This window comes from Podarcis tiliguerta (genome assembly GCF_965153285.1).
Source record: "Podarcis tiliguerta genome assembly, chromosome: 2".
NCBI classification, from domain to species: Eukaryota; Metazoa; Chordata; class Lepidosauria; order Squamata; family Lacertidae; genus Podarcis; species Podarcis tiliguerta.
In genome coordinates this window covers 41,597,982-41,610,769 of record NC_139535.1, presented here as the reverse complement: position 1 = coordinate 41,610,769, position 12,788 = coordinate 41,597,982, and the positions used below count along the sequence as shown (strand labels likewise).

The window sequence follows — 12,788 nt, the reverse complement described above, 5'->3', positions numbered from 1 at the left end:
GCCACAAGAACAGTCTCTGCATAAATCTGGACTTTTTTTATTATAAAAAAAATAGCATTGGCTTTTTTATGTGCTCCGTGATGACTGGCTTAGTGAACCTCTGGCAAACTCAAACTTCACTGGCAGCAACCAGTTGATAAATTTGTAAGAAGTTGGATCCTTTACATGGGCATGACTGAGGACCTGCTCTTTTCTTGCTGGTAGAAAGCAACTGCATGGGATGGTTGGAGTTCCTGCTGTGTGGATGTATAAACTGGGAGGTGTAAGGCAAAGTCCTGTGGGAGACTTTGATGGTTGGGTGCTGCATATGTTAATTATTTGCAGTAGTAGGCTTTCTAGAGTGCTCTAGTACACTTTGGGGCAGTGAATAAATGTGCAACCTAAATGGAAACTAGTGAAACACTGAAATCAGAGGAGGATAAAGTTACTGGAACTGAGCAGAAGGCTTGAAAACTTTCCTAAATGCTCATGATTGACAGAGGATCTTGCATTTAATTTCTTGCAAGGCTCTCCAGCATCAGAGGCATTATGCCTCCATATATGAATGGCTGGACAACTGCAGCACAAGAGAGCGGTTGCCTCCATGTCCTCCTGCTTGTGGGTTTCCTAGATAAGCATCTGGTTAGCCACTGTGGCAAATGGATGCTGGATATAAGATCTTGGTCTTATATAGCAGGGGTCTTAATACGTAGCATTCTCTGTCATACGGAATGGAATATAGGGAGGGACTGAAAATAAACACTGTGTGTGCAAGCTTAAGACGTATTAAATTGCTGAGTAAACACACAAATTTATATTCGTTCTCTTTGGAGAGATGTACAAAAAGATGTTGAAATAATTTAAATATCCTATCTCAAGTGTGTTTATGCATAGTTTTTCAACCTTTGCAGAGAGCCCTCTACAGTTCTATGTGAACTATCCCAACAGTGGAAACGTAACTGCTTATGGACCTGGCCTTGTCTATGGTGTAGCAAACAAGCCAGCAACCTTTACCATAGTCACAGAAGATGCTGGTGAGGGTAAGTGGTCTATTCCGTAGTCTCTGAAGAATTTACTTGACATGAATCCTGTCTGATTTTTGGTGGAATATTTAACTTCCATGTAAGCATGCCCCAAAATTTAAATTCCGAGGCGGATGCTATAATCAGACTTCATAGAGGGTGAATAGAAATAATTCATCATTTTCTTCATTTCCCCAGTAACTTCAGGGATCTATAAATATACCAGTGCATGGGTCAACATAGCATCACTAACAGATTGTATTTCTGAAGCATTTTGCAGATTACATGATGTGTTACAACTGTCCCATCTAACATTATGGTGCCCCTAATGATGGGTTAGGCTGAGAGCTACAGAAAGCCACGAAGTGAGCTTTGTGGCTGAGCTTGGATGTGTACCTGCAAGTCCAAATACGATTCTGGACATTGAACCCTTCTTTAGGGGAAAGGTAGATTTTTCTGTATAGAACCATAGAGTTGGGACATAGGGTCTTCCTGCCCTTGTAGTCCAACCCCTTGTTTGCAGCAGGAAATTCAGAGCTGATTACAGTCAGTTTGACACAGACTTAATTCCCTTAATTCAAAGTTGCTTGCTTTCACACCCAATAAAACATTTTTGAAGATCACTTGAATATGACAAATGAGATCTTCAGAGGGCTAGCCATGATGCTCAATCCAGGCAGGGCCCCCCACATCTGGAACTGAAACTTGGTTCTTAATTGAAGTTCACTGATTTTTATTTCGGACCATGTCTTGAAAAATGTAAGTTTGAGAATTCTTGTGTCACTTTTTTCTCCAACGTGACAGGTGGCTTGGACCTAGCAATTGAAGGTCCCTCCAAGGCTGAGATCAGTTGTATTGATAACAAGGATGGCACTTGCACCGTGACTTACTTGCCAACTCTTCCAGGAAACTACAGTATATTAGTCAAATACAATGACAAACACATCCCAGGAAGCCCATTCACTGCCAAAATCACAGGTACGAGGAGCACTTGAAACAGCCACAATGGGCCTAAAAGCTTTGTGTTTGCAATCCGTTGCATTTAGTATAAATTTACATAAAGAAAAGACTTGCCTTCAACACTCGTACTCTGTGTAGACTGCAAACGGAGAACTGACAACTTGTTTTTAACCATGTGATGAAGTCATGTTGTGTTTAGCTGGCTTTTGCCCAGTAATTTAGTATGAACTGCAGAAACAAAAGGTTCCCTGCAATAACTTCTGAGCTGTCAAGTGTTGTCCAGTTATTGTCCACTAGAGTCCTGGTTTCGTGGAGCATAAATTTGCATTTGTAAGCAGCATACATGTCTTCTGATTCTCATCGATGCTTGCTTTGTAAATCTAAGTGGAAAGGCATTTGGATGGTTTGCCCAGAATGTTAAGATCCAGTAATGTTAATACCTAGTAGTGTTTTAATCCAAAGTCCTAATGGGAAATTTTCCTTCTTAAAGATGACAATAGGAAGCAATCTCAAGTTAAACTGGGCTCTGCTGCTGACTTCCTGTTAGACATTAATGAGACTGATCTTAGCCTCTTGACAGCCAGTATTAAAGCCCCATCTGGCCGAGATGAACCTTGTCTTCTGAAAAGGCTACCCAATAACCACATTGGTAAGTCTTAATCATCTTCTAGGAAGGCTGCTGTATTGGTTGTGTGGTGCTGGCAGGGTGGTCTTGGGGAAGCTTGTGAGCCTGGGCCACAATTGGAATCAAATAATACTTTTAATTTGTGGCTAGAGTGGGATTTTGATGCCACAAATATTTAATGCCAGCTATCTTCCAGGGACGCGGGTGGCACTGTGAGTTAAACCACAGAGCCTAGGACTTGCCGATCAGAAGGTTGGCGGTTCGAATCCCCTCGATGGGGTGAGCTCCCGTTGCTCGGTCCCAGCTCCTGCCAACCTAGCAGTTCGAAAGCACGTCAAAGTGCAAGTAGATAAATAGGTACCGCTCCAGTGGGAAGGTAAACTGCTCTGGTGTGCCAGAAGCAGCTTAGTCATGCTGGCCACATGACCTGGAAGCTGTACGCCGGCTCCCCCAGCCAATAAAGTGAGATGAGTGCTGCAACTCCAGAATGGGTCACAACTGGACTTAATGGTCAGGGGTCCCTTTACCTTTGCTTTTACCTTTACCTATCTTCCAGTTCTGTATTGTGATTTGACAGTGTGTGTGGAGGGAGGGGGGCCAAAATATAAAGTGTGAAGTTACAAATTTGTCTTGCTGCTAACCTCTGTCTGGCAGGTATCTCATTCATTCCACGGGAGGTGGGAGAGCACCTGGTCAGTATTATGAAGAATGGGAGCCATGTCCCCAACAGTCCGGTGTCCATTATGGTGGTCCAGTCTGAGATTGGTGATGCGAGCAGAGCAAGGGTTTCTGGACGTGGCTTGGTCGAAGGACGCACGTTTGAAATGTGTGACTTCATTGTAGATACAAGAGATGCAGGTCAGTACTGGGATTCCTGGGCTGCCAGAGAGTATCTAAGGGATGCCTGTGGGCTGCGGGTTGCCCACCTGTGATGTGGTTGATCTGCTGTTGTTGTTCTGAGTCACAGTTGTCCGATCATCACAGCAACTGAGCAGAGCAAAATTGCCTCTGACTTGTAAATTGTGGTTGCCATGATGTAGAGCAGGTTTGGATGCTCTGTCAATCTGCTAATTTATATAGGTTAAACCTCACAGCTCTATACCACAAGCAGCATATCAAGCAAAATCTCATATGTGACCATGAGCTGAAACGGCTGGCTCACTTGCAATGGTTAATATACAATCCGTAAAAGCCGTCCATCAAGATTTAGGCAGTGCTCATTGGAGCTCTTCACAACTGCTTGCTCTCATCCCAGCTGCTTTCTTTTCTAGGTTATGGTGGGATATCGCTGGCAGTTGAAGGACCTAGCAAAGTAGATATCCAGACAGAAGATCTAGAGGATGGAACTTGCAGAGTTTCGTACTTTCCAACTGTACCTGGTGTCTACATAGTATCTACTAAGTTTGCTGATGAGCACATCCCAGGTAAGAGAAAAGAAGCCTACGTAAGCGAGCCATTGCCGGTCCACTTCCCCATCAGCGCCGACCTCTTGTAATAAGTGCAGAGTCTATAGGACACCATCTAGGCTTCCCACCAGGGCCTTCATGTTCTGAAAATGCCTGAAGAAGCTTGATTGCCAAATTTTGGAAGGCAGGATAATAAACTTCTTGCGCACCTTGAAGATGCTTTTGTTTGAGGGGTTGTCTCCTGCTGCAGTGTAACACTTATCTCTTTGCTACTCAAACTAGAATATTGGTTTGGTACAGGTGACTCTCAACTTACATGGGGGTTGCGTTCTAGGGTGCAGCTTGCAAAGCCAAAATCACGTATGGTCAAAATACATTCGGGGTCGTAGGTGGGTGGGATTGCCAAAGCCTTTTTCCCCCTGCCCTGCCTTTAATTTATTTAAAATTCGCAAAGCATGTAAAGCTGAATGTGTGCAAATAGCAAGTTAATCTGTGTAGGAAGATGGGGCTTCCTTGATGGTCATCGCTGATAAGTCTCATGCTTAATGTGCTTTAGTGTATTTTTGGTCTCTGTGGAAGCCGCCCAAAGTGGCTGGGGAAACTCAGCCAGATGGGGGGGGGGTACAAATAATAAATTATTATTATTATTTATTATTATTATTAGTTAACAATGCAGAGGTCCAGCCTTCCTCAGTGGGAAAGAATTCCAAGATGGTAGTGGAAATACCGTATTTTTCGCCCTATTGGACGCACCGGCCCATAGGACGCACCTAGTTTTCAGGGGGGGAAATCAAGGAAAAAAATATGTTTTCCCCCCCGCAGCTCTGGGAGCAGCGGACAGGCTGCACGCAGCCTGTGCGCTACTCCAAGACCTTCTCCCTGCTTTTGCGGGAGGTGGAGGAATTCCCCCACCTCCCCCAAAAGCCCACAGGAGCCCTGCGCGACTCCTACGGGCTTTTCGACCAGGAGGGAAAAGGGACTGAAATGGCCAGTCAGTCCCTTCTCCCTCCTCGGGAAAAGCCCCCAAGAGCGGCGCGCTCTTCAAAGGGTTCGTGGCTCCTGCTGGCTTTTCTACGAGGTGGGGGAATTCCCCCACCTCCTAGAAAAGCCAGCAGAAGCCGCGGAGCCCCTTTAAAGAGCCCGCGGCTTTTGCCTGCTTTTGCGGGAGGTGGGGGAATTCCCCAATCTCCCGCAAAAGCCCACAGGAGGGAGAAGGGACGGACTCAGCCAGTCAGTCCCTTCTCCCTCCTTGGGGAAAAGCCCCCAAGAGGGGCGCGCTCTTCAAAGGGTGCGCGGCTCTTGCGGGCTTTTCTGCGAGTGGGGGAATTCCCCCACCTCCTAGAAAAGCCAGCAGAAGCCACGGAGCCCCTTTAAGGAGCACGCAGCTTTTGCCTGCTTTTGTGGGAGGTGGGGGAATTCCCCCATCTCCCGCAAAAGCCCACAGGAGGGTTGGAGAGTAGGGGGAAGGCGTCGCGCGCCTTCCCGCTGCCCCCCATCCTCTGGGGCTGACGATGGGGGAGGCGCTCCTTTCCCCCCCGCCAGCCTCCAAGCCGGGTTGGAGGGTAGCGGGAAGGCGTCGCGCGCCTTCCTGCTGCCCCCCATCCTCTGGGGCTGATGATGGGGGAAGCGCTCCTTTCCCCACCGCCAGCCTCCAAGCCGGGTTGGAGGGTAGCAGGAAGGCGTCGCGCGCCTTCCTGCTGCCCCCCATCCTCTGGGGCTGACGATGGGGGAGGCGCTGCTTTCCCCCCCGCCAGCCTCAAAGCCTGGTCGGAGAGTAGCAGGAAGGCGTCGCGCGCCTTCCCGCTGCCCTCCATCCTCTGGGGCTGGCGATGGAGGAGGCGCTGCTTTCCCCCACCGCCAGCCTCAAAGAGCAGACTCTCCTGGCTCCAGCGGAAGCAACGCAAAGCCTCCAGAGCACAGGCTTTGGAGGCTTCGCGTTGCTATCGCTGAAGCCAAGGAGCCTGCATTCGCCCCATAAGACGCACACACATTTCCCCTTCATTTTTGGAGGGGGAAAAGTGCGTCTTATAGGGCGAAAAATACGGTAACTATTGGTAGATATGTTACGTTATTGCCTGTGAAAGTCTTTACACTTCCTGTACTGATAGATGGAACTCAATGTTGTTTTGTCTCTATGAACTACAGGGAGCCCATTCACGGTGAAAATAAGTGGTGAAGGAAGGGTGAAGGAAAGCATTACACGTACTCGGCGGGCTCCTTCTGTGGCCACGGTTGGAAGCTTGTGTGATCTTAACTTAAAAATTCCAGGTAAGTTAGTTCTACTAATACATTTACCGTTTTGGAAACCATAAACCAATAAGTCACTGAATCTTCTGGGCATTCTTTGCAATCAGATTTAAAAATGGAAGGTTATCCAAAGACTTCTAGAGATCAGGGAAGGCATTCTTATTTAGATCGGGGCTTTGCATGGTAGGACTCATACCCATTTCTTCCTGGGCCCCATGAACCAGCTGTGGCATTTAAATTTTGCTTTCCAGCACATCACCCACTGACTCAATTCTAATAATAAGTGATCTGGTTCACATGTAATGCTAGGCCAAACCTGGACTTAAGGTGAATGCACAGGCTATTCAAAATGATATCATCATTTTTGCCTCTTAGACCTTCCTCCTGCTGCCAGTCTACTTGAGTCTAAGCCACAATTTGACTTAGCACATGGCTGAACCCAGATTTGTTTTATTAACCGAGGTTTTTTCCTGGTTTCACAGTTTATGGTTTGTCTAGAGGAAACAAACCATGAGCTTGCGTTTGGGCTACATGTTAAGCCAAACCATGGCTTAACTCACTGTAGCACAGCAGTACTGGATGAAGAACAATATGCCCAAAATTTCTGTTCTGGGAATTCATTCATTCATGCTATGTGTGAAGTATGGGTGTTAGGATGATCTCAGAAGGTTGTACTTGAGTCACTGTAATGCTTGAGTTACCTTCAGCCGTGTTTTTGGAAGGGTAGGAGCGCAGTTGCTGCTATAGAGATCTGTATCATGTGGATCTAACTGGGGGAGACACATAAAATAATTGGCTGGTTAAAGAATAAATGCTATCTTGCTCATAGAATGCACTAATATACAGAATATATTCAGCATGCTGCTTCAATTTAATACATATTCTGACGTCTGTTTCTGTCTCTTTCTCTGCTGCTCTAATCAATCTTGGTCTTCCTGTCTTCTCTTCCTTTCTTTCCCCTATTGCCTTCTCATAGTTACATGGTTCCAAATGGCTATATGTCTGGAGAGATTGTCCTGTGTTTCACACCAGTTCATTCCCACTTTCCTGTGTGTTGAGCAGAAGGAAAACTGCCAGACTCAATTGAGAGAATCTTGGTGTCCTAGTTTCACAAAAAACCCAGCCAACATCAGACAACAGTGTTTCCAATCAGTCCTTCTATGGGATCTACAGATGTATTACATACCTGGCTCCTTAGGGGTAGTGGGTACGTTGTAGTACTGAGGTTGTTCTATAAAACTGTATTACATACTTCAGTAAAATCTGCTTTAAGGCACAATGCATGGCAAGTAAGCAGCAAAAGTATTTGTTACGAAGACCTGTAACAAACCCTCAGTCAGTAATGGAGCCTGTGGCCCTCCAGATATTGTTGAATTCCAATTCCTATCAGTTCTTAGAATGGGTGATGTTCACTGCACTAAATCCAACTCTGTTCCCAAATAAAATTAGTTTCTTCTTCCTTTCCTTTCCTTTCCTTTCCTTTCCTGAGAGAACTTCAAAGAATCTTAAGCACAGCCCCTCCTGGACATATTTGTCTGTAACTTGGTAGATTTGATCTGCTCTGTTGTGGGGGGAGTCTATTATGCCTGCAAATTCCATCCTCTTCTGTCAACAGGAAAAGGTCGTTGTTGTTTTTTTAAACTTCCCAGTAGTTATTGGTGTGGGGGATGAAGTGGACTTAAGTTGGGTGATTCAATTCTTGATTCATTTGACAAATGCTTCAGAAAGAGGCAGACTGCTTTCTGAATTGTGCACCTGCTGTATACATTTATCAAGTAAACATTCTAAAAAGCGGGGAGTGGGCTCAAATTTAACTCATCCCCCACACTTGAATGCCTGTGACTCAGTGTGAGTGCAGTTGAGGCTCTATCCCAATTCCATATTTTGCAAGAAAAGGGATCTGCTTAATACTGTATGCTTAAATCTTTTGAAGTATTCTCTTTTAATTTCATTTGAGATTCTATAGCTTCAAAAATTGATGGTGGGGGCTCACAGAACAATGTATTGATTTCTCATTACCAAGTGCAAGCTCTCTTAACTCTGCTTTCTACAGTCAATGGAGACATCATGACTTGCTTGTCAAGGGTGGTGGGTGACAAAATAATTGGATTTGTGAAGATATTTGGTTTTTGAGGTGAACTGATAAGTATGTGCTCGTCCCTAATATATATATCTGACACTCTGCATGCACAGGTGAATGCTTGGTATGCACTCACTTAATCGTCAGTTATGTTTTGCTGGTTGCAGTTCTGGGAAGTTGAGGTTCCCAGCAAATGTCTGCCAGGTAAAAGTGTTTTGGTGTATGATCTATAGACGAATGTGCACTCAAGGGCCACTTTGCATGTAACGTTTGAGGGCATTTCAAACATCTGAAAGCAGCTGACTTTGGAACTTCCTATAGATCCCAAGAACCTCAGTTGTATAGTCAACTAAACTTGGTGACTGGGTTTCCTATGGGGAAGGTTTCAAAACAGCTGAGCTCTGCCCTCGTGCACTGGGCATTGTGTGACAGAGTAAGATGTTTAGAAACCAAATCTACCTGCTCCCTATTAATGGTCAGTTCCTTCCTTTTTTTTTTTAGAAATCGACATTGGTGACATGTCAGCTCGGGTCACTAGCCCATCTGGGAGAATGACAGATGCAGAAATAGTAGAGCATGATAAAAACACGTACTGTGTCCGCTTTGTACCACAAGAAATGGGGGTCCATAATGTGGATGTGAAATACAGAGGACAGCATGTGCCGGGCAGTCCATTCCAGTTTACCGTTGGGCCGCTTGGTGAAGGAGGGGCCAATAAGGTCAGAGCTGGCGGTCCAGGACTTGAAAGAGCAGAGGCAGGCATCCCAGGTAAGACCTTCACTAAATTTCATTTGAATACATGGGCATGGGTCTAAGGGCCTTGCAGTGAGAAGGGACAATAGCTGTAATCTTAGAAAAGGGTGCTTACACCTTGTAACACTAGAACACATTTCTGGAAGCCTAGTGACCCTGCCTTGTGTTGCAGAGCCCCTTACCACAAAGGGATTGGAGGGTCACTTGCCTGCTTCTAATTCCTGGGTGGTGGTTGTTGTTTTTAACAGCTGAGTTCAGCATCTGGACAAGGGAAGCTGGAGCTGGAGGTCTTTCCATTGCAGTAGAAGGACCAAGTAAGGCAGAAATTGCTTTTGAAGACCATAAAGATGGATCGTGTGGCGTATCATACACTGCTCAAGAGCCTGGTATGGATATCTTAAGTATTAGCAAGTTGAAATGAAGCAAAACACCACAAAAACAATTCCTCCTTGCTTAGCAAAGTTCTTATTTCTTCCAGGTAACTACGAGGTGTCCATCAAATTCAACGATGAGCATATTCCGGAAAGCCCTTACCTGGTTCCTGTGATTGCTCCTTCCGATGATGCTCGTAGGCTCACTGTTATGAGCCTTCAGGTGAGACATAAGGAAGCATCTCCCATAGCCTACCACAAGCTGATACCATCCTTGTGCTCAAGCTCCTTAAAATTATTACTTGCTCACTAGCTACACTTCTTCAGAGGAGATCCCTTGGCAAGCATGTAGGCCTTCCAAGTTAGGAAACAGCATCTGAAAAGGGGCGACTCTTTCCTAGTGCTATTCAGCTAAGGAACAACTATGGCCTCCATTTTCCCCGCACAGTGGCACTAAGCAGTTCTATAAACCTTGCTGTTAATTTTCTCACAAGGTTTGTCTATGTGTGACAGCGTTCAGCAATGAAGCAATACTAAGTGGGGTAAGTTGGCTTGCATGATTGCATGCTGACAAGGCAGTTAGGCTAACATGCAACATTTCTGCTTGGCGTATGCTCCCAGAATGCACATGGTTGAACAAATGAGGCTCTGGGGTGAGCACAGAGCAGTAATTCACACATGTGCAGATGTTGCAAAACCACAAGCTTGTACTTTAAATGATTCTTAAACAGCAGCCAAAGTCTGAGTGAGTGGATTCCAGACTTCTAGTGGCTTGAGTTTGTACATAGTCCTGACTTTTTCGTGGTGTGCATCTAGCAACATTTTTAAGTGACTGTCTTTAATCTAAAATAAGAAGCCTGGAAGTTTCAGATTGAGCGTCATCCAGCCCATTATGTGTAGATTTGCTGCAGCTTGAGGCAGCAGTATTGGTTAAATTGCACTGCTTTTCAGAACTATGGTTTTATAGACTGACATTTGGTGTAACTTTCTAGCCAGAGCTGAACTTAAAACAAGGAGTTACAAGGACGATAATTAGCTGCTGTGGTACTGATGTTTTTCTTGTGTTTCATTTAAAGACTCTTGACAGAATGTGTGGTGTCAGCTGACTTAAACCCTGAAGAGGGAAATAAAACTGATATTATTATTTTTTTTGGGGGGGGAGGAGTAATCTTTTTACAAAAGATGTCTTTTGGCACTCCATAAAAAACTTCCTTGGTGTATTTTAGCTGCCTGTTTCAGTTTATTTCTCTCTTGAGGATAAAACTGTTAAGTTGAAATTAAGGTAAGCTCTGCACTGAAAGCAAAAGCGCAGCATTCCAGTGACCCTTCCGCCCGATGGAACTTCAATTTTCCAGTGGCTGGGGGCGGGAATCACACATGCATAACACCAGGAGACTCTGTTTTGTGTATGTGTGGTGACTGCTACTGGGGAGCAGGTGTGCATTGATATATACTTTTGGTTCCACCTTTGCTGCCATGTTTAACAGAAATCTCCAAAACGTTGTATTTGTTGACATAGGGTGAAACATGCTTTGCTTAATCAGAAAGCTCCAGGCTTAATTGTTGGTGCAATATGGAAATTTGTTTTTGGCAGCATATTAATGAGTTAGCTACACAATTAGGAAAAGAGATTTCAAGTGATTTTGGGAGTATGGCAAAGCAAATTCAGCCCAGACAACCATAAAGATTTAGGCAGCGCAAGCATTTTGTTTTAAAGCTAATGCATTTGATGATTTTGGGGCTGGCATCCTACATTTTTAGCAAAATGATGACCTTGCATACTTATAGTCAGACTAGAAAAAAGTGTGTGGGTAGACAAACTTAACCAAGCCCACACTTTGGGAATGTATTGTGCTGCTGTTGAGGAATATAATTAGTTGTAAATAAATAAATAAATAAATAAATAAATAATATAAGTTTATTTATACCCTGCCCTCCCTGGCCAGAACCGGGATCAGGGCGGCTAACACCAATCAAAATTACAATAAAACATAATGGGGGGGGGGGAACAGTTAATTAAAATACGGGTTAAAATACCATTTAAAATGCTGCCTCATTTTAGTAGTAGCAGCCCATAAATCAAAACTATAAGGGGAGGGACACATAAGGGTCAGACTGAGTCCAAACCAAAGGCCAGGCGGAACAGCTCTGTCTTGCAGGCCCTGCGGAAAGATGTCAAGTCCCGCAGGGCTCTAGTCTCTTGTGACAGAGCATTCCACCAAGTCGGGGCCAGTACTGAAAAGGCCCTGGCCCTTGTTGAGACAAATCTAACCACCTTGCGGCTCAGGACCTCTAAAGTGTTGTTGTTTGTGGACCTTAAGGTCCTCTGCGGGGCATAACAGGAGAAAAGATCACATCACTTAGTGGTATCTGGAACCCTCAGAACTAAGAAGTTAAAAATAAAAAATATTCCTAGTTTTAAGACATGAGAATACTCAGTTGAGAAGAGCATAACATATAGCAGGGTTAGGGGTGCTTGCGTCCTTGTCAGACACATTTTTGTAAATAGTGAGACTGATAACGTTTTTTCCACGGCCATAACTTCTGTGATGCAGTAACTTTACATTTGCAAATGTGGTACAGGGCTACCACGTGTCAAATATTGGTTCAGTGTTAGACAAAATATGCAAAGCTGCTGCTATATTTCGGAGACAGTAAAGGACCGAACTGTTATATATTCCTTGCAAGCCAAATGTCAATGTGTATGTGAGGATCTTACTATTGCGTTGTTAGGAGTCTGGGTTGAAGGTTAACCAGCCAGCATCCTTCGCTATAAGGCTTAACGGGGCAAAGGGCAAGATTGACGCTAAAGTGCATAGCCCAATTGGAGCTGTAGAAGAATGCCATGTTTCTGAACTGGAGCAAGGTAAGGATGTGTCGTAAACTTGGTACTCAAAACTGCTTTAAATATGTAAACAGTCAAAATGGTTGTAAGAATTAAAGAGGAGGTGGCCATTTCAGTTCATGCCAGTATAGAAACATGTTCAACAGTGATTGGATGCTTATTGTACAAAGGACTGTGTTCCACAAAGGAGTTTAGTAGTACTTCCTTGGTGGTAAAAGGAAAAAAGGAAGTACTGAACAAAATACTTCCACATAACCCATTTTAAGGCTAATTGGCATGTGCACTTTACCACAACCCCAGTTGTTGTTTGTTTGTGCAGAGAGGAAGTCCTTCTGTGAACAGAGGTGTGCATGAGGTTGCATGTGCTAATAGCTCAGTTGAATGGTTGCATGTGCATCTTTCTGCACATTAGAGAGATTGCTTCACAACATTTAGCTAAATTGTGGACCAAGAACACTGTGGACCATAGGCCCTATAATCCTACATAGGGCAGGTACCTT

At 44.6% G+C, this 12,788-nt stretch overlaps 1 protein-coding gene across 7 annotated transcripts in view; it reads left to right on the top strand.

The window, feature by feature from the left end:
• The window catches only part of FLNB (filamin B), an 83,999-nt gene that overhangs the window by 65,973 nt on the left and 5,238 nt on the right, over positions 1-12,788 (top strand). For 4 of the 7 annotated variants that reach the window (XM_083419234.1, XM_083419232.1, XM_083419231.1 and 1 more), the window contains 10 exons: positions 891-1,019; positions 1,806-1,979; positions 2,452-2,610; positions 3,241-3,444; positions 3,858-4,010; positions 6,138-6,260; positions 8,821-9,087; positions 9,321-9,458; positions 9,551-9,666; positions 12,177-12,309. In XM_083419234.1, coding sequence (XP_083275360.1) covers positions 891-1,019; positions 1,806-1,979; positions 2,452-2,610; positions 3,241-3,444; positions 3,858-4,010; positions 6,138-6,260; positions 8,821-9,087; positions 9,321-9,458; positions 9,551-9,666; positions 12,177-12,309 — 1,596 coding nt within the window. Of the gene's footprint in view, positions 1-890; positions 1,020-1,805; positions 1,980-2,451; positions 2,611-3,240; positions 3,445-3,857; positions 4,011-6,137; positions 6,261-7,215; positions 9,088-9,320; positions 9,459-9,550; positions 11,320-11,360; positions 12,310-12,788 lie in introns of those variants that run through there. The other 3 variants (XR_014506263.1, XR_014506264.1, XM_083419235.1) reach the window with 2 other exon arrangements.